The sequence below is a fragment of the Oncorhynchus keta genome, chromosome 2 (assembly GCF_023373465.1).
Source record: "Oncorhynchus keta strain PuntledgeMale-10-30-2019 chromosome 2, Oket_V2, whole genome shotgun sequence".
Lineage (NCBI taxonomy): Eukaryota > Metazoa > Chordata > Actinopteri > Salmoniformes > Salmonidae > Oncorhynchus > Oncorhynchus keta.
In genome coordinates, this window is record NC_068422.1 from 70,687,163 (window position 1) to 70,713,793 (window position 26,631).

Below are 26,631 nucleotides of genomic sequence, written 5' to 3' on the forward strand. Positions count from 1 at the left end.
CTACCTGCTGAACACAGCGCTGCTGGCGCCACGGCAACACAGCTACCCGCCAACCCCTCTCTCCCTCTTTCTCCCAACCCCTCTCCACCCCCTTCCTCCCACTCTCTCTCCCCCGTTCTCCCCCCACACCCAAGCCCTGTTCATTACCTCATCCCACTGGGGACATAGGCCCAACTCAACATGGGCACACACAGAACAGTATGCCCGCACACTCAGGGAGAGAGAGAGAGGGGGATGATATGCTGAAGGCCTTCAATTAAATCTGATTTCCTGCTATTATGATGAAGGCTGAATAACACCTTACCATGTGGATACATTGGGCTCTTTTTCTTTTACTGGTGTGCAGATAACAACTGTCCGAAAAGATGATGCCAGAAGGTTTAGAACACGGGTTGATTATGGTGAGACCGACATGTTCGGTGTAAAAAAGGAACAGTGGAATAAGGGGCCACAGCTGGCTACAGCACTCTGAATATCTAACCCAATAAGACATGGGGAGTTCTTCATCACGTTCAAATGATGCAATAATCCGATGCTGCGCGAGGCAATTTGCTTAGACTTGACAAGCCCACAACTGACGGTCTGTTTGGCAGATATCTGGCGCTATTACGGGAGTTTCCAAAAACCAACCTCTTGATAGATTGTTTGTGTGTTTCGAATTTCCATTCTTGGTCCTCCGAGAAGAGAATACAATGTTACCTTTTATTAGGTTAGTGTGGATGGATTATGAAATCTCCAGGATATGGGGGTTGTGAACATTCAGGCTGTTCATTAAAAGATAAACAATGCCTGATAATCTTTGCACCTGAGATGCTTTGCTCATGCTTGATTCGGCTGGGCAAGATTCAGCGGTGGAGCCCTGTTGATAATCACTAGAAGTGTTACACAATATTAATAACGTCTTTTCCAGACAGCATTCTTCCTACATTCTCGAAAGAATGAAATTACTTTTTTGGTCTTCCTGTTTTTTTTTCTGGGACCAGACAAACTGAATCTCTGCCAGCCTCAGATCTCAGCAGCTGCAGGCCTGCATCAATTCCCCAGTTCCCACACAAAATGTCTGAACTGGCATTCCATCTCCAAAAGCTCTTTTATGAATGAGTAAACGAGCTTTCAACTCACATCAGCTATATTTTCACTCTGTCTGACTGGAAGCACAGACCTCTGTATGACCACATAGTTGTTAGTAGTAATGTGTACAGTGTGTACAGTGAGGGGATAGAGAGGTGAAGGGTACTACTCTGGCACATGATTAGCTTGGGGTTAAATGAGTGGGTTAACAAGTGAGTCAATGAGGTCAGAGGCTCCCTTGATCTTTGGGTTAAGCCCAAAGAGGTGGGCTTAATCTTTTAAAGACATCTTTCAGACGTAGCCCTAAACCTAATCTTAAAGTCCAGACTCACAAACCCCTAATCCCAATATCATTGACCATAATGTGGAATATAAATGCTCAGTACTGGGAACAGTGGAGGGTGGAGCAGACCCTGACGGAAGCCATTTTCTGTGGAACCTCTCTTACTGGTCTCACAGCCAGGGCAGAGGGAAAAGAAATACAGAGATACTCGAGATAGAGTGGGAAGAGACCGAAAAACAGTGAGTGAGAGCGAAAGAGGAGAGCAGAGAGAAGAATGAACAAGGGAGAGAAAGAGGAGAGAGAGAATATGAGTGCTCTCCCCATTGACATCAGACCGAGATAGATAGATAGATAGATAGATAGATAGATAGATAGATAGATAGATAGATAGATAGATAGATAGATAGATAGATAGATAGATAGATAGATAGATAGAGAGAGATAGAGAGATAGAGAGAGAGAGAGAGAGAGCTGTGGCTTGTGCACACAATCAGGCCTTTGTGTTGAACATCTGTGTGGCTGTGAGAGGGGATCTGGGCTGAGCTTAGCTGTGCTCACTGACCCTGACTTAATGGAGGTGTTGAAAGTGGTGTTTCTCTGTGGTTTTGGGCTGCCCCTGCTAGACCCTGCTAGACTACACAGGGCACGGAGAAACTCCTCAGCCCAGGCAGCGAAGACCTGAGGATGCTCCACTGTAATCACTCACTCATTATCTCTAAGCCTCCACACCTCAGAATATTCTCGGGAGCTTTCTTGTTTGCATTATAAACCATCTCCGGTGCAAACGTTCCTTTTCACTCTAATTATACTACCAACAAAGGCATTTTATCTGATGAGCTGGACACGCCAATTAGTTTTAACAATGTATTGAGAATGCCCAAACAAAGAGAAGTTAACAAGCAGAGTTCACCACACTATATTTACATTATAGTCATTTAGCAGATGTTCTTATGCAGAGCGACTTACAGTATGTGTGAGTGCATACATTTTCTTACTTTTTAGCAGTAAATAACGGATATCAAACTTACCTGGCAGCCAGACACGCCAGGCTCTCTTCCATAGGCTGGAAATTGAGCCCTGTCTGCTGATTTACCTGTGGAGGCACAGAGAAAACCATTTTTAGACAAAAACCATTAACACCACATTATGGTCTAGAAATCATGTTTCTTATTCATTGTGTCTTGAAATAACAAGGTAATATCCTAATTCACTTTCACACTTATACAGGTCACATATTAGGCCACACATTAGAACATAAACCACATATCATAATGCAGATCTGTACAAAATGTTATGTAGAATACGTATTCCTTAAGCTAGAAGAGATCCTCCTAGACAGAGTTGCTCCATCAGTGTCACACTTTTGGTGTGCAGCACTCCTCCTGAGAGAGACGCTTCCCGGCAGCCGTCAGGAAAACAAATAAAACACACGACGCACAACGCACATGAATCATGCTCCTCACAATATACTAAACTCAGCACTTTTTCTCCGGCGGAAAAAACAAGAGGTTCCTACAAGGAAATGATAAACAACTTTAACAACATCGTACATTATTTTTGTCAGACTTTCAAACATTGCAAGCACCAGACGCAGCCCTGGAACAACACTGGGTTTACTCTGGGGAAAAGGTACATATTCTAGTGAGTTTAAAACTTGCCTAGCCAGGAGATTCTGTAACGCTCTGACTGAACAGAACATCATACTGGCATGCCCAGGTGAACAGAGGCACATGTTGGAGGATTCACATCTCTGAGTATTGCTGCAGGGCACAGTTGTACTGCATCTGCACACAGTCTCCAGAGAGCTAGAGAGGAAGCTGCCGAAATCAGGTAAAGTGGTTTAACTGACAACGCTGCTTCCCTTTCAGTAGCAACACAACTCATTTGATATGATATAACATTTCGGATTTAGCTCTCTCACAAAGGAAGGAGCATTTAGTTGTGGGTTAACTACATACCCCGAGCCACCGCAGAGGGACAGAACATCTGTCTTGGCTGACTAAAAAAGTTATACCTGTTTTATTTTTTTACATTTCCTGAGCTGCACCTCAGCCTCGGTGTGGTTTGGTCTCCATCAGTATTACTTAGTCCTACTCTCTCCCCTGTGAGGAGATGCTTGTGCCCACAGTGAAATATTCATCCCCAGCATGTGTTTTGTCACACACTCTCTATCCACCGTGAATAATTGATGGCTGAGTGTTAACCCCAGCAAAGCAGGAAGTCATGCTCAGGAAAACGCTCTCTCCAGGTCTGGACCTACCTACCAACCAACCAACCAGGGAGAGAGGTGGCTAGCTAGCGGCCAGGCAGGCAGCTCCCCTGAACCTCTGGAGCACGACCCGGCCAAGCCAAGCGTTGTAACACGCCCAGGGACCTGAGCACAGTCAACAACGCTGCAGTTCAGCCCAAACCGTGGGGAAAACATCCCTGAGGAACCCGACGGTAAACAGGCATTTAACTGTTTAGCGTGCAGCCACACATGATCACACAGCATTGGTAAACAAAGAGATGTTCTCATTCTCATGTCACTGCACTTACCAGCACAACACTGAGTTTACCACCGCTACATGTGTAGATACAGAGGATAATAACAATACGGAGATATAGATACATTTATTTTGAGGTGTGTATATATATATATATATATATATATATATATGAGGTGTATAAGATGTGTCAGCATGTGTTTTATTTTTAGGGGGGAGGACATGCCAAAATACTATATTCTGTACATCAAAAAGAAAACCCCAAAACACATCTACGAATCTCTATTCAAATGCTAAATATTATATTACATTTTTTGAACTGTTTCAGATATCATGAGACAAAATATATTTTGGGGGTGAGGTTATACATTCTCATAGGCAATAAATGCTTTCAGTGGATAATGTGGAAACCTTTCAGTGGATAATGTGGAAACCTTTCAGTGGATAATGTGGAAACCTTTCAGTGGATAATGTAGAAACCTTTCAGTGGATGATGTAGAAACCTTTCAGTGGATGATGTAGAAACCTTTCAGTGGATAATGTAGAAACCTTTCAGTGGATAATGTGGAAACCTTTCAGTGGATAATGTAGAAACCTTTCAGTGGATGATGTAGAAACCTTTCAGTGGATGATGTAGAAACCTTTCAGTGGATAATGTAGAAACCTTTCAGTGGATAATGTAGAAACTTTTCAGTGGACAATGATGAAACCTTTCAGTGAATAATGTGGAAACCTTTCAGTGGATAATGTGGAAACCTTTCAGTGGATGATGTAGAAACCTTTCAGTGGATAATGTGGAAACTTTTCAGTGGACAATGTAGAAACCTTTCAGTGGATAATGTAGAAACTTTTCAGTGGATAATGTAGAAACCTTTCAGTGGATGATGTAGAAACCTTTCAGTGGATAATGTAGAAACCTTTCAGTGGATGATGTAGAAACCTTTCAGTGGATGATGTAGAAACCTTTCAGTGGATGATGTAGAAACCTTTCAGTGGATAATGTAGAAACCTTTCAGTGGATAATGTAGAAACCTTTCAGTGGATAATGTGGAAACCTTTCAGTGGATAATGTAGAAACCTTTCAGTGGATAATGTAGAAACCTTTCAGTGGATAATGTAGAAACCTTTCAGTGGATGATGTAGAAACCTTTCAGTGGATAATGTAGAAACCTTTCAGTGGATGATGTAGAAACCTTTCAGTGGATAATGTAGAAACCTTTCAGTGGATAATGTAGAAACCTTTCAGTGGATAATGTGGAAACCTTTCAGTGGATAATGTAGAAACCTTTCAGTGGATAATGTGGAAACCTTTCAGCAATGTTCCAGTTTGAAAAAAAAGAACAGGGTGTCAAAGAGAAGCTTCTGTAGAAGACCGGCGGATCCATAGGTGCTCAACACACAAACACAAAGATTAGAAAACAATGTGGGCTCGCTCATAACTTACAGTCATCTACATGATGAAAGCCTCCAAAAAGGAATATGGGGGAGAAAAAGTCTCTTAGAATGTCAAAAATCAACAATGTAAGACAGCCCAGCTATTGCAATTGCAATTTGTTTAAGTGTTACTGGCAAGTGTTTGTGCCAAGCAGGCTGCTGGCTGCGACGCTGATGTTTGAGGAACCGGTGCCAGCTAGCGCAGCTGTGAGGCCACTGCCCACCCCCATCGCCCACCCACCCCAAACCTCACTCACCCTCCACACCCCTCTCTCTCTGCTCCATGAGCCAAATGAGTCACTCAGAGGAGAAGGATGCAGTGGCGAGGAGAAGGGCCAAGTGGGAGCGTGGCTAGAGATGTACTTCAGGATCTGGTGTAGAGGTCACTGATTAACAAGGTTCTGGGCTCGGCTCACCTGCCTTGATGCCTGCCTGATGCGGATGCTCCTCTAACCCCGTTTTTATCTAATCACATCCTCCATCTCTCCTTAGCACTGCTAGAGGAGTGACAGGCTAGAGGGGCTCTGTGATCAATAACCTGCCTGGCCCAGCACTCCCCTCTGTCTCCCCCTGCCTGTCCCCCTGGAAGCCACCAGCAGGCACTTCCCCTCCGTAATAGGACACATCATACATTATAGAAACCCTCTGACTGGGATGATTAATGGAGCCAAATCATCACACTTAAGAGCAGAGCGCATGTGGAGTGTGATGTGTTGGTCGAGGACACAGTACAAGACCTGGGAGAGAGACTCTCACATGCCAGTGGATGAGGGGAGGCAGAGAGCCAGGGCAGGATCACTGTGCTTTGATTGTAGAGGGCACTGCTGCTGCTGCCGCTGCTGCTACCACTGAGACTGCTAACTCAGCCATTTAGAAACTTGGTTGAAGGAAACTTGGCTCAAGGAAAAACCAAGGAAGTTTTCTACAATACTTTAACAAAAGACGTCTAACAGAAAAGTAAAAGGTAGAATGGATAGCGTTCCATCACAGAGCACCGAAACTCTATGGCCTGGCTGTCTTGCCATGAAAGTTAATCCAGCAAAACATCAGAATGAATAGAAATGTACAGCTAATAGGTACTTTAAAGGGTATCACTCAATGTTTTTTAAACCACTAATCATGTGAAGTGATGGAGAAGTTGATCACAGGTCTGGTGGATGTGTGTTCAAGATGCTGAACCTGTGAAGAACAAGTTATAATAAATCAGGTGGAACAGATTGGCACTTAGGTTTTTCTTCTAGAGCCGAGCGAGCACCCAAATTAGCCCGACAAATACACCCTCATCACAACACAGCGCTCTCCTCTGTCTCTAGCAGACATAACTCAATCTGAGGAGAATAGGTCCCCGTAATAACCTATATTTACAGAGACAGAACATGACTCGAGCCATTAAATCTTAATTCTCCTTTACGAAGCACTGAAGTCTGAAACAAGACCTCATCCATCAAAGCCCACTAATGTTGTGTGCGAAAAGAGGAACGAAAACCATGAGAACAAGAGACCAATTTCACCAGAGGAGTCGCAGGCCTGACACTTTCCAGGGCATTAGCCATGCTGTTTATTATCTCCCCAAGCAGGCCTGTCCTATCACAGCCAGCATGGCATTCACAACAGCAGTGCTAATATCATTATTACAAAATTTGTTCTGAGCAGGTGCAGTCGGTCTACAGAAAGCAATATTAATGTGTCCTTTTTTGATTCTTGTCTGTGACAGTCTGTATTTTATTGATTTTTTTAATACATTTTTGTACTTCCTTAGACTACAGTGTGTGTTGATGGATGGGATGCTAAGTAAATTCATCATTCTGCGAGGAAGAAGCCCAGGCTGTCCAGGTGTCCATCAAGAACAGTGTTGACACCGGACGCAATCCCCCAGACACATGATGCAAAAACAACAAGAATAAACCGGCTTAATTACAGCCATCAGTGCAGATGATCTAAATAGAAATGAAGTCCACTGGGACAGACACCTTGGATAATACTGTGTCTCCTAGCCAAATCAATAGCACTGATGACACCGGCTCAATACGAAAATCAATTTGAACGGAAAATGGCTTCATTTAATTCTGGCATACGACGAACACCGTCTGAATGTATACGTATCACAATATACATTTGGCATTTTGAATGGCCATTATGATTGCTTAAAATTTCAAACAGTTTTGACATTGAATGCAATCCAATAGATGTGTTGTGAATAATTATGTTGAACAGTTACCATCAATACCAAAAATAGATGCTATGCTAGTCTATGCTTATGTGCAGCAGTGGAGACATTGATTTGCCCTCCACCCTACAATTCAACCTTACTGAACTGAATGACTTCCTTAGATAGAGTATAATGAGTGAGTGAGGTATAAACAGCATCTGCAACATGAAATATTGAAATGAAATTGGGATGCAGCTCAGAGACCTCAGAATGAAGGCGTTGTGAGGAGTCATTCAGAGTATGGCTCCCTATTGATTGGAGCATGGAGGTGCTGTGCAGTGCGCCTTGTTTTGATACTCTGGGAGGTAGTGATCTAAGCATCTCTAGGGATCAATTCAAAACCCCAGCCACAAAAACAGCAAATTAGTGAGCTCTGCTCTGCTCCCTCCGCTATACAGCATCTCTGATGCATTACTACCGAGGGCGTTGGTAGGAAGGAACGGACCAAATAAAACACAAACAACACGGAATAAAATCGAAGTTATAGGTTGTGTACACAGATTGGCAGATGTTATCACAGGTGCAGTGAAATGCTTATGTTTCTAGCTCCAACAGTGCAGTAATACCTAGCAACAAAACACACAATCAAAAAGTAAATATCAGAACGAGCTATATCAGAACATAAATATAAATATATATACACTGAGTGTACAAAACATTAGGAACACCTTCCTAATATTGAGTTGCAGTTCGTTGGGGCATGGACTCTACAAGCTGTCAAAAGCATTCCACAGGAATGCTGGCCTGTGTTGACCATAATGCTTCCCACACGTGTGTCAAGTTGGCTGGATGTCCTTTGGGTGGTAGACTATTCTTGATAAACGCGGAAAACTGTGTAGCTTGAAAAACCCAGCAGTGTTGCAGTTCCAGACACACTCAAACTAGTGAGCCTGGCACCGACTACCATACCCTGTTCAAAGGCACTCAAATATTTTGTCTTGCCCATTCACCCACTGAATGGCACACATACACAATCCATGTCTCAATTGTCTCAAGGCTTAAAAATCCTTCTTTACCCTGTGTCCTCCCCTTCATCTACACTGAATTGAAGTGGATTTAACAAATGACATCAATAAGGGACCATAGCTTTCACCTGGAATCACCTGGTCAGTCTATGTCATTGAAGGAGCAGGTTGTACACTCAGTGTATATATACTACATGACCAAAAGTCTGTGGACACCTGCTCGTCGAACATCTCATTCCAAAATCATGGGCATTAATATGGAGTTGGTCCCCCTTTGCTGCTATAACAGCCTCCACTCTTCTGGGAAGGCTTTCCACTAGCTGTTGGAACATTTCTGCAGGGACTTGCTTCCATTCTGCCACAAGAGCATTAGTGAGGTCGGGCACTGATGTTGGGCGATTAGGCCTGGCTCGCAGTTTGCGTTACAATTCATCCCAAAGATGTTCGGGTTGAGGTCAGGGCTCTGTGCAGGCCTGTCAAGTTCATCCACATCAATCTCGACAAACCATTTCTGTATGGACAGGAAAGGGCCTTCCCCAAACTGTTGCCACAAAGTTGGAGAACTGAATCGTCTAGAATGTCATTGTTTGCTGTATCATTAAGATTTCCCTTCACTGGAACGAAGGAGCCTGAACCATGAAAAACAGCCCCAGACCATTATTCCTTCTCCACCAAACTTTACAGTTGGCACTATGCATCTGGCAGGTAGAGTTATCCTGGCATCCAGTAAACCCATTTGTCCGTTGGACTGCCAGTGCCAGATACTAAAGCGTGATTCATCACTCCAGAGAATGCATTTCCACTGCTCCAGATTCCAATGGCGGGAGGTTTACACCATTCCAGCAGATGCTTAGCATTGAACTCCCCATGAACAGTTATTGTACTGATGTTGCTTCCAGAGGCAGTTTGGAACTCGATAGTGAGTGTTGCAACTGAGGACAGATGAGTTCTACTCACTACACGCTTCAGCACTCAGCAGTCCCGTTCTGTGAGCTTGTGTGGCCTATCACTTTAGCCGTTGTTGCTCCTAGACATTTCCACTTCAAAATAACAGCACTTACAGTTGACCGGGGCAACTCAGGGAAGAATTCCTGTGACGGTGTCACGTTGAAAGTCACTGAGCATATATAGTGTATATATATAAATGGTGCGTATAGACAGTATGGACAGTATATGAATAGAGAAGGTGTGTACAGCAGTAGTTATATAGGATGAGCCATGACTAGAATACAGTATATACATATGAAGTGGGTAAAACAGTGTGTAAACATGAGGAGATAGAGGGTAATGCAAAAGCCAAATGAACAGATCATACTTCTGTTCCCCCCTCTTTCTTTCCAGTGTGTAAACATGAGGAGATAGAGGGTAATGCTAAAGCCAAATGAACAGATCATACTTATGTTCCCCCCTCTTTCTTTCCAGTGTGTAAACATGAGGAGATAGAGGGTAATGCTAAAGCCAAATGAACAGATCATACATCTGTTCCCCCCTCTTTCTTTCCAGTGTGTAAACATGAGGAGATAGAGGGTAATGCTAAAGCCAAATGAACAGATCATACATCTGTTCCCCCCTCTTTCTTTCCAGTGTGTAAACATGAGGAGATAGAGGGTAATGCTAAAGCCAAATGAACAGATCATACTTCTGTTCCCCCCTCTTTCTTTCCAGTGTGTAAACATGAGGAGATAGAGGGTAATGCTAAAGCCAAATGAACAGATCATACATCTGTTCCCCCCTCTTTCTTTCCAGTGTGTAAACATGAGGAGATAGAGGGTAATGCTAAAGCCAAATGAATAGATCACACATCTGTTCCCCCTCTTTCTTTCCAGTGTGTAAACATGAGGAGATAGAGGGTAATGCTAAAGCCAAATGAACAGATCATACATCTGTTCCCCCTCTTTCTTTCCAGTGTGTAAACATGAGGAGATAGAGGGTAATGCTAAAGCCAAATGAATAGATCACACATCTGTTCCCCCTCTTTCTTTCCAGTGTGTAAACATGAGGAGATAGCTCCTGTCCCTGGTAATGCTAAAGCCAAATGAACAGATCATACTGTCAAGTTAATGTTCCCTGTTTTTTCCATGTGTGTAAACATGAGGAGATAGAGGGTAATGCTAAAGCCAAATGAACAGATCATACATCTGTTGTGTTTGCTTCTTTCCAGTGTGATAAACATGAGGAGAAAGAGGGTAATGCTAAAGCCAAATGAACAGATCATAGGGGTTCTGGACCCCCTCTTTCTTTCCAGTGTGTAAACATGAGGAGATTGAGGGTAATACTACAAGCCAAATGAATTTTCACACTGATCTGTTCCCCCTGGAAAGTTCTGGTCTCTCTTTCTCAGTAGCTCCCAAACACAATCCACATTCCAGTGTGTAAACATGAGGAGATAGAGGGTAATGCTAAAGCCAAATGAACAGATCATACTTCTGTTCCCCCTCACTGGTTTCCAGCTTGTAAACATGAGGAGATAGAGGGTAATGCTAAAGCCAAATGAACAGATCAGGCTTTTGTTCCCCCAGCTTGTGTTTCCGTAAATAAAACATGAGGAGATAGAGGGTAATGGAAAGCCAAATGAACAGATCATACATCTGCACCCCCTCTTTCTTTCCAGTGTGTAAACATGAGCCAGAGATACCAGAGGGTAATGCCAAAGCCAAATGAACAGATCATACTTCTGTTCCCCCCTGAGCTTTCTTTCCAGTTACAGCCTTGTGCCATTATTCAAACAGCCAACCCATGTTCCTGTTCTTTTGCATTTATTTTTTCCTTTGTTGAAATGTCAAGAACCTCATGCAATCCATTATCGCTGTCAAGTTAATGTTCCATGTTGATTGTTCCATGTGGCAGGGCGGGATTAAGAACACGCAATCAAAAGGAAATTCCTTCAACTTGAAAAAAACAATCAGCCTTTCAGCTGTCCGAAAAAAAAAACACAAACAGCTTTATTGTGTTTGCTGCATTTTCTGTTGATATTCATGACAAAAACAGGAAAGCCGACAGGAAAAGAGAGAGACAGAGGGGGTGTAGAAGGGGTGGACTCAGGGACCTACAGTGGGAAAGTAAAACATAGGAAATTGATTTTAGACCACATACTACAGAGCAGCTCCTTTTCCACCCTGATATTCTACACTAACCCTGTAGTGGAAAGTTCTGGTCTCTCTGGAAACCTTGACATGAAGCACTGCAATAGGCTCAGTAGCTCCCAAACACAATCCACTGGCAGGCGTGACATTACAGCCGAGAACAAAGCAGCACACCCACTCACTGGTTTCCCTGGCTTTTAGAACGGAGCCGTTTGTTTCCTTCTCTCGACTGTTTGTGTACATCCATCCTGTTGCAGGCTTTTGATGTTCCCGCCAGCTTGTGTTTGACCGTAAATAAAAGCTGTGCTGTGAGCTGGGCTGGGGTTGTGGAGAGGTCAGCAGGGGTTGTGGAGAGGTCAGCAGGGTGATAAGGGTAGTACATCAGCACCTCCTCTCTCTCTGATGTAGCAGTCAGTGCCCACTGCCCAGCCAGCCCAGTCCACATACCAGCAAGGCAGAGGCCCACACTGGGCGCACAACAAAGCTCTGGGGAATCAACTCTCTCTTCCCACCCTGAGCTCAGCATCAATTTCTGTTAATTACAGCCTTGTCAGCAGCAGCATTATTCAAACAGCCAGCGCCAATGTTAATGAGTTCTTTTGCATATTTATTTTTTCCTTTGTTGAAATGTCATTGATTATTACGTTCTACGATGATGAATGCCTTCGCTGATGCGCTCTGATATGTAATTAGTCATTAGGTGGAATGAATAGATCAATTAAAAGAGAGAGGGGCCGGGATTAAGAATAATCAGAATCAAACGAGGAGGAATCTAAGTAGAGAAAAAAAAAACAGACTTGTTAAGGTGAGTCACGCTCGACAAAATGAAAAAGGCTCTCTTTTAACAGCAAAGACAAGCTTCCTCCATCTCGCTCAAGTTCAGGATGGGAGGAGCATGAGATATAAATATTCAGCTGGATCAAAGACAACGTTCACTATAACACACAGCTTTCAGCCTTGAAGTCTGCCATTCAAAATGAAGTACCACTGCCCCTCTGACTACCTAGAGACAGAAGGGATTTGATTCCCCTGGTGGTCTGTCTCTGTGTATAAGAGGCGGATTTCCAGATTGTATTTATCCCAAACACCCCCAGCCCCCACCACACAGGATAATCAGACGAGAAGCTTGGTCTATTTGATTTTTCCGCGTTGGTAAAAAGCAAAAAGGGGAGGGGGGAAAATGTTTTCGTTTGGCCTTTCCCATTTTTGGAGCCTCACTGTCCTCCAGCCAGTGCTTGCTATTCACAGGATGGAAAGAAAATGCATTACTGCAGACCAGATGGGAACATTCCACATGACCAAACCAATCAATCACCTTGGTGGGACGCAGGTGTGATGGAGGCATGAGCTACCTAACAAGCCGTGCTGCAATACACCATTTCACAGTCTATGGGGCATGACAAACACATCTCCCACCAATCAATGGCACGCTGTGATGGAGGCCATGAGCTACCTAACAAACTCTCCCAGCCCTCACACTGGCTGTGATGGAGGATGAGCTACCTAACAAACTCTCCCACCATGGTTCACAGCGCTGTGATGGAGGCCATGAGCTACCTAACAAACTCTCCCACCACGTGGTTCACACTGATGCTGTGATGGAGGCCATGAGCTACCTAACAAACTCTCCCACCACGTGGTTCACACTGATGCTGTGATGGAGGCCATGAGCTACCTAACAAACTCTCCCACCACGTGGTTCACACTGACGCTGTGATGGAGGCCATGAGCTACCTAACAAACTCTCCCACCACGTGGTTCACACTGACGCTGTGATGGAGGCCATGAGCTACCTAACAAACTCTCCCACCACGTGGTTCACACTGACGCTGTGATGGAGGCCATGAGCTACCTAACAAACTCTCCCACCACGTGGTTCACACTGACGCTGTGATGGAGGCCATGAGCTACCTAACAAACTCTCCCACCACGTGGTTCACACTGACGCTGTGATGGAGGCCATGAGCTACCTAACAAACTCTCCCACCACGTGGTTCACACTGACGCTGTGATGGAGGCCATGAGCTACCTAACAAACTCTCCCACCACGTGGTTCACACTGACGCTGTGATGGAGGCCATGAGCTACCTAACAAACTCTCCCACCACGTGGTTCACACTGACGCTGTGATGGAGGCCATGAGCTACCTAACAAACTCTCCCACCACGTGGTTCACACTGACGCTGTGATGGAGGCCATGAGCTACCTAACAAACTCACCCACCACGTGGTTCACACTGACGCTGTGATGGAGGCCATGAGCTACCTAACAAACTCTCCCACCACGTGGTTCACACTGACGCTGTGATGGAGGCCATGAGCTACCTAACAAACTCTCCCACCACGTGGTTCACACTGACGCTGTGATGGAGGCCATGAGCTACCTAACAAACTCTCCCACCACGTGGTTCACACTGACGCTGTGATGGAGGCCATGAGCTACCTAACAAACTCTCCCACCACGTGGTTCACACTGACGCTGTGATGGAGGCCATGAGCTACCTAACAAACTCTCCCACCACGTGGTTCACATTGACGCTGTGATGGAGGCCATGAGCTACCTAACAAACTCACCCACCACGTGGTTCACACTGACGCTATGATGGAGGCCATGAGCTACCTAACAAACTCTCCCACCACGTGGTTCACACTGACGCTGTGATGGAGGCCATGAGCTACCTAACAAACTCTCCCACCACGTGGTTCACACTGACGCTGTGATGGAGGCCATGAGCTACCTAACAAACTCTCCCACCACGTGGTTCACACTGACGCTGTGATGGAGGCCATGAGCTACCTAACAAACTCTCCCACCACGTGGTTCACACTGACGCTGTGATGGAGGCCATGAGCTACCTAACAAACTCTCCCACCACGTGGTTCACACTGACGCTGTGATGGAGGCCATGAGCTACCTAACAAACTCTCCCACCACGTGGTTCACACTGACGCTGTGATGGAGGCCATGAGCTACCTAACAAACTCTCCCACCACGTGGTTCACACTGACGCTGTGATGGAGGCCATGAGCTACCTAACAAACTCTCCCACCACGTGGTTCACACTGACGCTGTGATGGAGGCCATGAGCTACCTAACAAACTCTCCCACCACGTGGTTCACACTGACGCTGTGATGGAGGCCATGAGCTACCTAACAAACTCTCCCACCACGTGGTTCACACTGACGCTGTGATGGAGGCCATGAGCTACCTAACAAACTCACCCACCACGTGGTTCACACTGACGCTGTGATGGAGGCCATGAGCTACCTAACAAACTCTCCCACCACGTGGTTCACACTGACGCTGTGATGGAGACATGAGCTACCTAACAAACTCTCCCACCACGTGGTTCACACTGACGCTGTGATGGAGGCCATGAGCTACCTAACAAACTCTCCCACCACGTGGTTCACACTGACGCTGTGATGGAGACATGAGCTACCTAACAAACTCTCCCACCACGTGGTTCACACTGACGCTGTGATGGAGGCCACCACAGTAGAGTCACTAACACACACATAGTCACACCCCTATCAGACATGCATGTGAGACGGCCATGTTCGGCAACAGGAGCGTTGAGGGAAAAACAAGAATACATTTAATAAGCCATGGAAAAGGAGGGGAGAGAATTCTTGCATGTCCCTGGATGGATATTATAGTACAGTCAGTGTGCCACATCAAAGTGTGTGTGTGTGTGTGTTGGCGGCTGGTATTAGATGCCAGGCAACTGTTAAACAATGAGACATCAGAGGATCAGAGATGAAGGACCAGGAAGGATAACACAGGTCAGGAAGTTCGATCCGGCTCTTAGTCACGAAGCAGTTTGAGAATATTCCCTTTCACAGAAATCCCAGAGACCCAAATGTCCGACAGAACAACCCAAACACCACTAAACAGCCATATAGAGAGGGTGGTCAAATGGAACCAGTCCTTTGATAATCATTTCAGAGCTGTGTGTATTTATGTGTGTGTGTGTGTGTGTGTGTGTGTGTGTGTGTGTGTGTGTGTGTGTGTGTGTGTGTGTGTGTGTGTGTGTGTGTGTGTGTGTGTGTGTGTGTGTGTGTGTGTGTGTGTGTGTGTGTGTGTGTGTGTGTGTGTGTGTGTAAAGTGCGTTGTAGGCGTTTAAGAGGTCTCAGTTAAATTCTCTGAGTTGACTAAGCATTTAATTCCCACCTTCATCTCCCTGGCAGCAGCGGGGGGGAGCTCCAACAGGGGCTGAGAGAGGTGGACAGAAGGAAAGGAGGAGGAGGGGAATAGAAGGAGAGGGGGAGGAGGGGGATAGAAGGACAGGAGGAGGAGGGGAATAGAAGGAGAGGGGGAGGAGGCGGTTAAAATAAGAGGGATAGAAGGAGAAGGAGAGAAGGGGGATAGAAGGAGAGGAGGAGGAGGTGGATAGAAGGAGAGGGGGAGGAGGGGGATAGAAAAACAGGAGGAGGAGGGGAATAGAAGGAGAGTGGGAGGAGGTGGTTAAAATAAGAGGGATAGAAGGAGAAGGAGAGAAGGGGGATAGAAGGAGAGGAGGAGGAGGTGGATAGAAGGAGAGGGGGAGGAGGGGGATAGAAGGACAGGAGGAGGAGGGGAATAGAAGGAGAGGGGGAGGAGGTGGTTAAAATAAGAGGGATAGAAGGAGAAGGAGAGAAGGGGGATAGAAGGAGAGGAGGAGGAGGTGGATAGAAGGAGAGGGGGAGGAGGGGGATAGAAGGACAGGAGGAGGAGGGGAATAGAAGGAGAGTGGGAGGAGGTGGTTAAAATAAGAGGGATAGAAGGAGAAGGAGAGAAGGGGGATAGAAGGAGAGGAGGAGGAGGTGGATAGAAGGAGAGGGGGAGGAGGGGGATAGAAGGAGAAGGAGACGAGGGGGATAGAAGGAGAGGGGGAAGAGGGGATAGAAGGAGAGGAGGAGGAGGGGGATAGAAGGAGAAGGAGACGAGGGGGATAGAAGGAGAGGGGGGAGGGGGATAGAAGGAGAGGGGAGGAGGGGGATAGAAGGATAGGGGGAGGAGGGGGATAGAAGGAGAGGGGGAGGAGGTGGTTAAAATAAGAGGGATAGAAAGAGAAGGAGAGAAGGGGGATAGAAGGAGAGGAGGAGGAGGTGGTTAAAATAAGAGGGATAGAAAGAGAAGGAGAGAAGGGGGATAGAAGGAGAGGAGGAGGAGGTGGATAGAAGGAGAGTGGGAGGAGGGGGATAGAAGGAGAGGGGAGGAGGGGGATAGAAGGAGAGGGGGAGGAGGTGGTTAAAATAAGAGGGATAGAAAGAGAAGGAGAGAAGGGGGATAGAAGGAGAGGGGAGGAGGTGGATAGAAGGAGAGGGGAGGAGGGGGATAGAAGGAGAGGGGAGGAGGGGGGATAGAAGGAGAGGGGGAGGAGGTGGTTAAAATAAGAGGGATAGAAAGAGAAGGAGAGAAGGGGGATAGAAGGAGAGGAGGAGGAGGTGGTTAAAATAAGAGGGATAGAAAGAGAAGGAGAGAAGGGGGATAGAAGGAGAGGAGGAGGTGGATAGAAGGAGAGGGGGAGGAGGTGGATAGAAGGAGAGGGGGAGGAGGTGGATAGAAGGAGAGGGGGAGGAAGGGGATAGAAGGAGAGGGGGAGGAGGTGGATAGAAGGAGAGGGGGAGGAGGGGGATAGAAGGAGAGGGGGAGGAGGGGGATAGAAGGAGAAGGAGAGGAGGGGGATAGAAGGAGAGGGGGAGGAGGGGGATAGAAGGAGAGTGGGAGGAGGGGGATAGAAGGAGAGGGGGAGGCAGGGGATAGAAGGAGAGGGGGAGGATAGAAGGAGAGGGGGAGGAGGGGGATAGAAGGAGAGGGGGAGGAGGGGAATAGAAGGAGAGGGGGAGGAGGGGAATAGAAGGAGAGTGGGAGGAGGGGGATAGAAGGAGAGTGGGAGGAGGTGGATAGAAGGAGAGGGGGAGGAGGGGGGTGGAAGGAGAGGGGAGGAGGGGAGGAGGTGGATAGAAGGAGAGAAAGAGGAGGGGAGGCTAAGCTTGGGCAGGGGAAACAGGGGACATTCTGACAGACATTCATCCAGCTCTCTGTGAGGGCTCTAACTGAATCACAGGTCAGGTGTGGCAGAGTTTATGCTATTTCATGCTTTTTAGTGTTTTAACATGTACTTAGTGTTTTAACATGTACTTAGTGTTTTAACATGTACTTAGTGTTTGCTCCAGTTCCCCTGTTTCTGTGGCTAACTGAAACCTACAGAGATAACAGAAAGATGCAAAGTTAGAGCTCATGTAGGTGGATAATCATTTATATAGAAGACAACCTTTCGTGTACAGTTAATGAAACATAACAAAGGTGAGTACACAATGACAAAGAGAATGGAACCAGATCTGTTCCCAGGTAAATATAAATGTTCCAGCTGAAACACAGGATTAATATCTCATTAAGCCACAGCGCTCTAGGCTAGGACGGGAAGCAATGAATAAAATAAGATATGTGTAATGAAAGATTTAATATGGATGAACAGGAACGAAGTGGGGAGGATTGGTGTGTGTGTGCTCAGTGGAGGTGTGTGTGTGTGTGTGTGTGTGTGTGTGCTCAGTGGAGGTGTGTGTGTGTGTGTGTGTGTGCTCAGTGGAGGTGTGCCAAACCCTGCAGGTTGGATTATATTACACAGGCAGGGTAATGACACTGTGGATTCCCTACGTATCCTGGGAGGAGGGGATTGTGCTGCCCTGCTCCTGGGACGAGCACGTCTGAAAACTCACACGATTACATTGATTCATTTGCTACATGAATTTCTCTCCATGAATCGGATCCATGTGGGAGGATATTTTTAGGGGAGGCTGTGGCGGGCGCTGTGTTTGCCACCTGAGATCCCTGGGCCAGGTGTGTGTGGAGTGTGTGGTATGTGTGTGGACTGGAGTGTGTGAGGGCTGGAGTAGTGCACCTGCATGGCTCTGTAGGAGTACAGGGCACAGACACACAACTGGCCCCAGCACTCTAAACATGAAGTCCTATGAATTGAATTGGGTTGATTCATCCCAACAAGGCCTTAAACACAGAGGTTTATGAATGGGTGTGTGATCACACTGTCAGTCTGGGTTATGGGGACAAAGTAAATTATTCCTGCTAGACTCCTTGAAGAAACAACTGTAGCGCCGCCTGTGTGCTCTCAAGGTTACATGGGGCGGGAGATAGAAGGAGAGTGGGAGAAGGGGAGCCTAGTGGTTAGAGCGTTGGGCTCGTAACCGGAAGGTTGCAAGTTCAAATCCCCGAGCTGACAAGATGCAAATCTGTCGTTCTGCCCCTGAACAGGCAGTTAACCCACTGTTCCTAGGCCGTCATTGAAAATAAGAATTTGTTCTTAACTGACTTGCCTAGTTAAATAAATGTAAAAAATAAAATAAAATCTGCAAACTCAGAAGGACAGTGCCAATGACAGTGCCATCAATACAGTGCCATCAATACAGTGCCATCAATACAGTGCCATCAATGCAGTGCCATCAATACAGTGCCATCAATACAGTGCCAGCAATACAGTGCCATCAATACAGTGCCATCAATACAGTGCCAGTAATACAGTGCCATCAATACAATGCCATCAATACAGTGCCAGTAATACAGTGCCATCAATACAGTGCCATCAATACAATGCCATCAATACAGTGCCATCAATACAGTGCCATCAATACAGTGCCATCAATACAGAGCCATCAATACAGTGCCAGCAATACAGTGCCAGCAATACAGAGCCATCAATACAGTGCCATCAATACAGTGCCATCAATACAGAGCCATCAATACAGTGCCATCAATACAGTGCCATCAATACAGAGCCATCAATACAGAGCCATCAATACAGTGCCAGCAATACAGTGCCATCAATACAGAGCCATCAATACAGAGCCATCAATACAGTGCCAGCAATACAGAGCCATCAATACAGTGCCAGCAATACAGTGCCATCAATACAGAGCCATCAATACAGTGCCATCAATACAGTGCCAGCAATACAGTGCCAGCAATACAGAGCCATGAAAAAGTATTTGCCTCCTTTCTGATTTTCTTTATTTTTGCATATTTTTTATACTGAATGTTATCAGATCTTCAACCAAAACCTAATATTAGATCAAGTGAACCTGAGTTTACAAATGTGATGGTTTGGGGATGCTTTGCTGTCTCAGGACCTGGAAGACTTGCCTTAATAGGAGGAACCATGAATTCTGGTCTATATTAGAGAATTCTACAGGAGAATGTCAGGCCATCCGTCTGTGAGCTGAAACTGAAGTGCAGCTGGGTCATGCAGCAAGACAATGATCCAAAAGACAAAATCAAGTCTAAAGTATATGAAAATGGCTAAAAAGCAACAAATTACAAGTTAGTCCCAATTGAGATGTTGTGGCAGGACTTGAAATGAGCAGTTCATGCTTGAAAACGCACAAATGTTGCTGAGTGACAGCAGTTCTGTGTGGAAGAGTGGGCCAAACTTCCTCCACAGGGATGTGAGAGACTGATCAACAACTACAGGAAGCGTTTGGAGTCATTGCAGCTGAAGGGGCACAACCAGTTATTTAGTGTAAGGGGCAATTCATTTTTCACACAGGGGCATTGGGTGTTGCATAACTTTGTTTATGAAAGAAATGAAATAAGTTTGTAATTGTTGTATTATTTGTTCACTCAGGTTCCCTTTATCTAATATTAGGTCTTGGAAGATCTGATAATATTCAGTATCAAAAATATGCAAAAGTTGAGAACATTAGAACGTTGCAAATACTTTTTTATAAGCACTGTATCTCATGTAGAAATGTAGCATCTCATCACACTTTAAAGAGCCAATCCGGAGCTCAAACAATGGCCACACCTCCACATGTTTTGGTAAACTGCTGACAGATGGGGCTTGAGAAATATAACCACTCTCATAGACAGAGCTATGGAGGCAAGGACTGACTAGCCATGAGATCAAAATGATCGTTTTAACCATGTTTTAAAGCAACACAGTTTTTGTTTACATTAACTTTGTTTACAAACATTGGAGTAAAATATGCTTATATTTTGGATATAATGTATGTACCAACTCCTGATTGGCCCCTTAAGGAGAATCACCTCAGTAAAAAGTTCTCAAGGCTGGCCTCCCTGAATAGAGTCATCCCAAGCTGTACCTAAAAAAATCGTTGTTGATGGTTTTTGTACAACTGCCTCACCTTGCCCTTTCGCTGAATCAAAGGACATGTGAAAGCTCAGACTACCTCAACTCACGCAACACTGAGTCACAGAGAGCTCAGCGCAGTACTTCAGTGTTAAAACTCTGCTACTGAACTGGCTGGACATGGAGCCTGGCAAGACTCTCCATCAGGGAACAAGATAGAGCACAATGCCAGAGACCGGCAGACGGACGGACACATTCCAACAGATATATGGAGGTACAGTAGCCAATAGTGTGTCTGTGATGGAGATGCAGTGCAGTGGTGGAGTCAGGAGACTTGAGCTGTTCCACTGGCAGCATTCCTTCCTAATGAATCATTGCCCTTCAACTTTGTGTTTTCATTTAACAATCACTAACATTTTTATTGGCATCAGTTTTATTGGCATCAGCCTGCTAGTGTAAGGGGAGCGTAAATCTACAGAAGAGAGAAAGGGGACAGAGAGAGAGAGAGGGAAATGGGGGAGGAAGAAAGAGAGAGAGAATATGAGGGATAAAGAGGGGTGTGGGGGGGAAGCAAACAAAGGGGGCAAAGGGAGGGAGAAGGTAGGAAAAAGGAAGTGGTCAAGAAGAGAGTGTGACATGGACAAAGTACAGCGAGATGAAGAAAAGAGAGAGAGAGAGAGAGAGAGAGAGAGAGAGAGAGAGAGAGAGAGAGAGAGAGAGAGAGAGAGAGAGAGAGAGAGAGAGAGAGAGAGAGAGAGAGAGAGAGAGAGAGAGAGAGAGAGAGAGAGAGAGAGAGAGAGAGAGAGAGAGAGAGAGAGAGAGAGAGAGAGAGAGAGAGAGAGAGAGAGAGAGAGAGAGAGAGAGAATGCCTAGTCTCTGCTAAAAGTATGGATGCTTTCCAATAGTGATTGTAGGCAGATTCTTTAGATGTGTGTATAAAGGGATTGGCTAAATGCTGGCAGCTCATGATTCAGTCGTCAAACCCTAGTAAGACACTGCCTCCACTATTCTGAAAATCCTTCCTTGCTGTAGATGTAGTATCTCACATTTGAGCAACGCACCGAGCTACGCTTTTTGATGTGTCATTTAGCATTACAGAGATTTCTATGGGAATAGGCTTGCCTGACTTTAGGTGGGCTTTACAGGAGTGGGTTGGCTTTGTCACCAAGGGAAACAGCAGACAAGGTAGTGGAGACAGGATGTGAATTACTGAACAATCAAACGCCCATATATTTCATGAAACGGGAATTAAAAGAATAGCTGGTTTTACTGAATGCTTATAATCCACAGTCAAACCAACACCAGAAATATTTCACTATGATGTACAGTATGCTGTGCTGTCAGAATCAGTGGAGGTGAGGTGACTATCATGAACAATATGATACAATATCACATGCAGTGGAAAAGGATGATATTTCCAGATGTTCCTAGACTGACTGGCTGGACCTGTAATTACTGTCATCGTCCCTCCGCTGCTGCAGCTGCCCCTCAGGGACCTGTTACATCACCTCACCTCTCCCCTGGCTCTCCTTCTTGGACAGACAGCCCCCTCTGCAGCTGGGCTGGGCAACGCCACACTGACAGCACTGGGGCCAGGGCCTGAGGAGGGCAGGGCAGGGCAGGGACCGGGTGGGGGTGAGTGGGGTGGGGAGGGAGCGCGGCATGGAGGAGAGGGATTTGTGCCCTTTCAGCTCGTCTTCAGCTCTTCACGCTCCACTGAGCACAGTAACAGATAAGCGCACCCTGCAGCTCTGCATAATGACCGGCTACATCCACTAGACTACAGCGCACCACACCTCCTCTCCCCGCGCCTCCCCTCTCCTCCCTCTCCACCCTCTTTCTTTCTCCTCCTCTGCTGGCCTGACACACAGAATAACACTAGACACATTCAAAGATGCACAGAAAAACAACACAAAAAATATATATATTCACCTATTGTTTAGTACCCAGTAAACATATCACAAGTAGCAATACATATGCTTGAAATGGTTGCAGAAGTGTGCTCTCACTGTGCTAAGGCCTTGTGCCTTCACACAAGAGTGGATTCATTACAAACCAGTCTTCTCTCATCATGTGGTACCAGTGGAGTAGACAAAGGGATAATATCATCTATTCCATCTCTAGTTCAGTTGAGCTAACAGTGAGTATGGTTAAAGGACCAACCACCACAATCACTCACAGTCCTTAATGATCTACTGTTACTCACACCTGTGAGTACAGCTCACCATCTGTGTGTGTGTGTGTGTGTGTGTGTGTGTGGTGGTGTGTGGGGGGGTGGAGATTTGAGCGTAACCAGGAGAAAGAGAAGAGACAGAGAGACAGAGAGAGAGAGGGGGGCGCAATCAGAGAGAAGGGGGGTGCAAGCAGGAGCGAGTGAGTGACAGACGGAGGAGAGGAGAAGGAGCAGCCTAGGCAGCACCTGTGACCCAAAATGCAGAAGTACCCGGGTGAACACCTGAGCAGCACCTGGCCGCAATCACAGCCTGGGTCGGGGGAGGCGCCCTCGCGGGACAGAATGGCGAGCACACCGACACCTGCACCAGTTAAACACGCTCGGGATACTAGCGCCATGTGGGATTTGGCTCTCCATGATAAGCCTTAAGGAACAATTAAAAAGGAAAAGTAGAAAAAGACACTACGAGGCACTGAGAGAGATTGATTTTTCCCCCCGCTGCACAAAAGGCAGGGAGAATACATCTTGGCGCTGTCATGGCCCCTCTTATGCACAAAACCCTGGGCAACAAAATGCTCTGAACACTTTGCATTGTCACTAAACGACTGCATCACTTCATTTCCTGGAAACCCATTACGTTTCATCAAAAGGAGAGGAAAAACAGATGAGAACAATTCTTCTGTGCAGGGAGAATTCATTTAGCAGAAAGCCGAGGGAGAAGAGAGGGGAGAGAGGAGGAGAGAGAGGAGGGCTAACTGCAGAACACTCTGCAGGCTGGCAATGAGGATGCAAATCTCAGAAACTAGTGCTGCATGGGCTCCACAATTATTTTCCTGGTGACAGCAAGCATTACAGCTTTAATTACCCAGATAAGGCAAGCAGCACAAACTATTCTTGGAAACTGTTCAATTTAAACTGTGTGATATTCATCTGTTCCAAGGATACTGAGCAATGCTGCTTTTAAAAAAGGTGTACTTTCATCCACATTGAAATTGTTGTATGAAAAGCACTGATGCACTTGGACACGTGGTCACAGTGGTCTTGGACACACTAACAGGGGTTGGCTGGCCTTCAAGGACAGATTGTGATTTAAACTCTGTTTTCACTGCTCTCCTCTCGTCCATCTATCAACAGCGAAAGCATGTCAGTCTGTGTACTTTTCCTGAGCCTATACACAGACTTTAAGACTGGTCCAAGGCCTGGCTGTTGAGTAGCTCTGGAGAAGGCCTCACATTTTCAATAAAGGAGCCTGTGGAACCTAGTCTCCACATATTCTGGCCTGAAAACTAAAAAGCACTTTCCTCCAGGGAATTATATGAAAAAAATACAAATGAATTGACATAGAGACAACACTTTCTATGAAAATAAAAATCTGTTACAGATCAATTTCATCTATTACAAATGAATTAGGGTTAGGAGTCCAAGGTATTTGGTGACGGTCCCAGTGGTATCAGATGGAAACCCAGTAACCACTGTCTCCAGAGGAGACAGTCTGTCTCTGGGGCCCAGGCCACAGACTCCCCTGCTCCATTAACTGCCATTTAATAGATTTAATTTATCTGGAAATATGAGCCGTGTTTAAGCAGGTTAGTTAAGGGACTTTTCACAGTAATCCCTAGGATGGTGTTCAACAACTGGAAGGCAACACAACACACAGCTCTGAGATCATAATGGGTGACTCGAAATACAGTCCCATGCCATTTCAGACATGACGTAAAGTGGAAATACCATTAGCCCACCAAATCAAGTCTAACGACAGAAGGCCTGTGAGTGTGTGGTGAGTTAGTCATATTAATCAGATTTGTTTTCATAGTACTAGACACACACAGAGCGTATGAGGTGCGCTGGAGGAACGTGAGGGTGCATCGTAGCAGCTCAGCAGAGTTATTAATACAGACACAGTCACATGGCTGAACACACACATACAGTACTAGTCAAAAGTTTGCACACACCTTCTCATTCAAGGGTTTTTCTTTATTTGACTATTTTCTACATTATGGATTAATAGTGAAGACATCAAAACTATGAAATAACTCACAAGGAATCATGTAGTAACCAAAAAAGTATTAAACAAATCAAAATATTTTTTATATTTGAAATTCTTCAAAGTAGCCACCCTTTACCTTGATGACAGCTTTCCACACTCTTGGCATTCTATCAAACAGCTTAATGAGGTAGTCACCTAGAATGCATTTCAAATTCAATTAACAGGTATGCCTTCTTAAAAGTTAATTTGCGGAATTTATTTCCTTCTGAATGCATTTGAGCCAATCAGCTGTGTTGTGACAAGGTAGGGGTGGAATGCCGAAGATAGCCCTATCTGGCAAAAGACCAAGTCCATATTATGGCAAGAACAGCTCAAATTAACAAAGAGAAATTACAGTCCATCATTACTTTAAGACATGAAGGTCAGTCAATCTGGAAAATGTCAAGAAATTTTAAAGTTTCTTCAAGTACAGTTGTAAAAGCTATCAAGCACTATGATGAAATTGGCTCTCATGAGGACCACCACAGGAAAGGAAGACCCAGAGTTATTTCTGCTGCAGAGGATAAGGTCATTAGAGTTAACTGCACCTCAAATTGCAGCCCAAATAAATGCTTCACAGAGTTCAAATAACAGACACTTCTCAACATCAACTGTTCAGAGGAGACTGCGTGAATCAGGCCTTCATGGTTGAATTGCTGCAAAGAAACCACTACTAAAGGACACCAATAAGAAGAGACTTGCTTGGGCCAAGAAAAACCAGCAATGGACATTAGACCGGTGGAAATCTGTCCTTTGGTCTGATGAGTCCAAATGTGAGATTTGTGGTTCCATCCGCCGTGTCTTTGTGAGACGCAGAGTAGGTGAACGGATTATCTCCCCATGTGTGGTTCCCACCGTGAAGCATGGAGGAGGAGGTGTGATGGTGCTTTGCTGGTGACACTGTCTGTGATTTATTTAGAATTCAAGGCACACTTACCCATCATGGGTACCACAGCATTCTGCAGCGATACTCCATCCCATCTGGTTTGCGCTTAGTGGGACTATAATTTCTTTATCAACAGGACAAAGACCCGAAACACACCTCCAGGCTGTGTAAGGGCTATTTGACCAAGAAGGAGGGTGATGGAGTGCTGTATCAGATGACCTGGCCTCCACAATCACCCGACCTCAACCCAATTGAGATGGTTTTGGATGAGTTGGACCACAGAGTGAAGGAAAAGCAGCCAACAAGTGCTCAGCATATGTGGGAACTCCTTCAAGACTGTAAGACTGCATTCCTCATGAAACTGGTTGAGAGAATGCCAAGAGTATGCAAAGCTGTCATCTTTTTTCATTACTGCATGATTCCATGTGTTATTTCATAGTTTTGATGTCTTCACTATTATTCTAGAATGCAGAATAATAAAGAAAATACCTTGAATGAGTAGGTGTGTCCAAACCTTTGACTGGTACTGTATACATACATACTCTACATATGTACTCTATACACACACACACACACACACACTAACTCTCATACTCAAACTCTCATTAAATCACTTTCAACACACTCAGTAAACAATGGTCATCAAACCTACTTCAACTGTCAAGAGGAAGGTTGCAACAGATTTTTTGCTGCAAAAAAATAGAAAAGTGATCAACAGACAGCAACGATGTTTCATGTTTCTGGATGTCCTTGTAGGACATTTCCCCTTCTTTCTCTTCTTCTTTGACGCACAGCCATCAACGTGACTCACGGAATAAATCCTGTCTTGCGAAATGAAGCAATGATTACCAAGTGCCATCTGAGAGCCAGGTTGAAAGTCAATAGCTCTTCCTAGCCTCTGTCTTTAATGGTACATATAGGCCTTGTCT

The 26,631-nt window shown here is 45.5% G+C and overlaps 1 protein-coding gene and 1 long non-coding RNA gene across 6 annotated transcripts in view; both read right to left on the bottom strand.

Moving 5' to 3' along the window:
- Positions 1 to 26,631, bottom strand: part of LOC118359582 (transcription factor 12) — a 98,617-nt gene that overhangs the window by 35,760 nt on the left and 36,226 nt on the right. For all 5 annotated transcript variants that reach the window (XM_052481955.1, XM_052481928.1, XM_052481935.1 and 2 more), the window contains exon 6: positions 2,383 to 2,447. In XM_052481955.1, coding sequence (XP_052337915.1) covers positions 2,383 to 2,447 — 65 coding nt within the window. The remainder of the gene's footprint in view (positions 1 to 2,382; positions 2,448 to 26,631) is intronic.
- LOC127912490 (uncharacterized) lies at positions 13,202 to 14,934 on the bottom strand. Its single transcript, XR_008082932.1, has 3 exons — positions 14,858 to 14,934; positions 13,797 to 14,740; positions 13,202 to 13,737 (listed from the first exon to the last, which is right to left on the bottom strand). It is a non-coding gene; the product is annotated as an uncharacterized LOC127912490 (long non-coding RNA).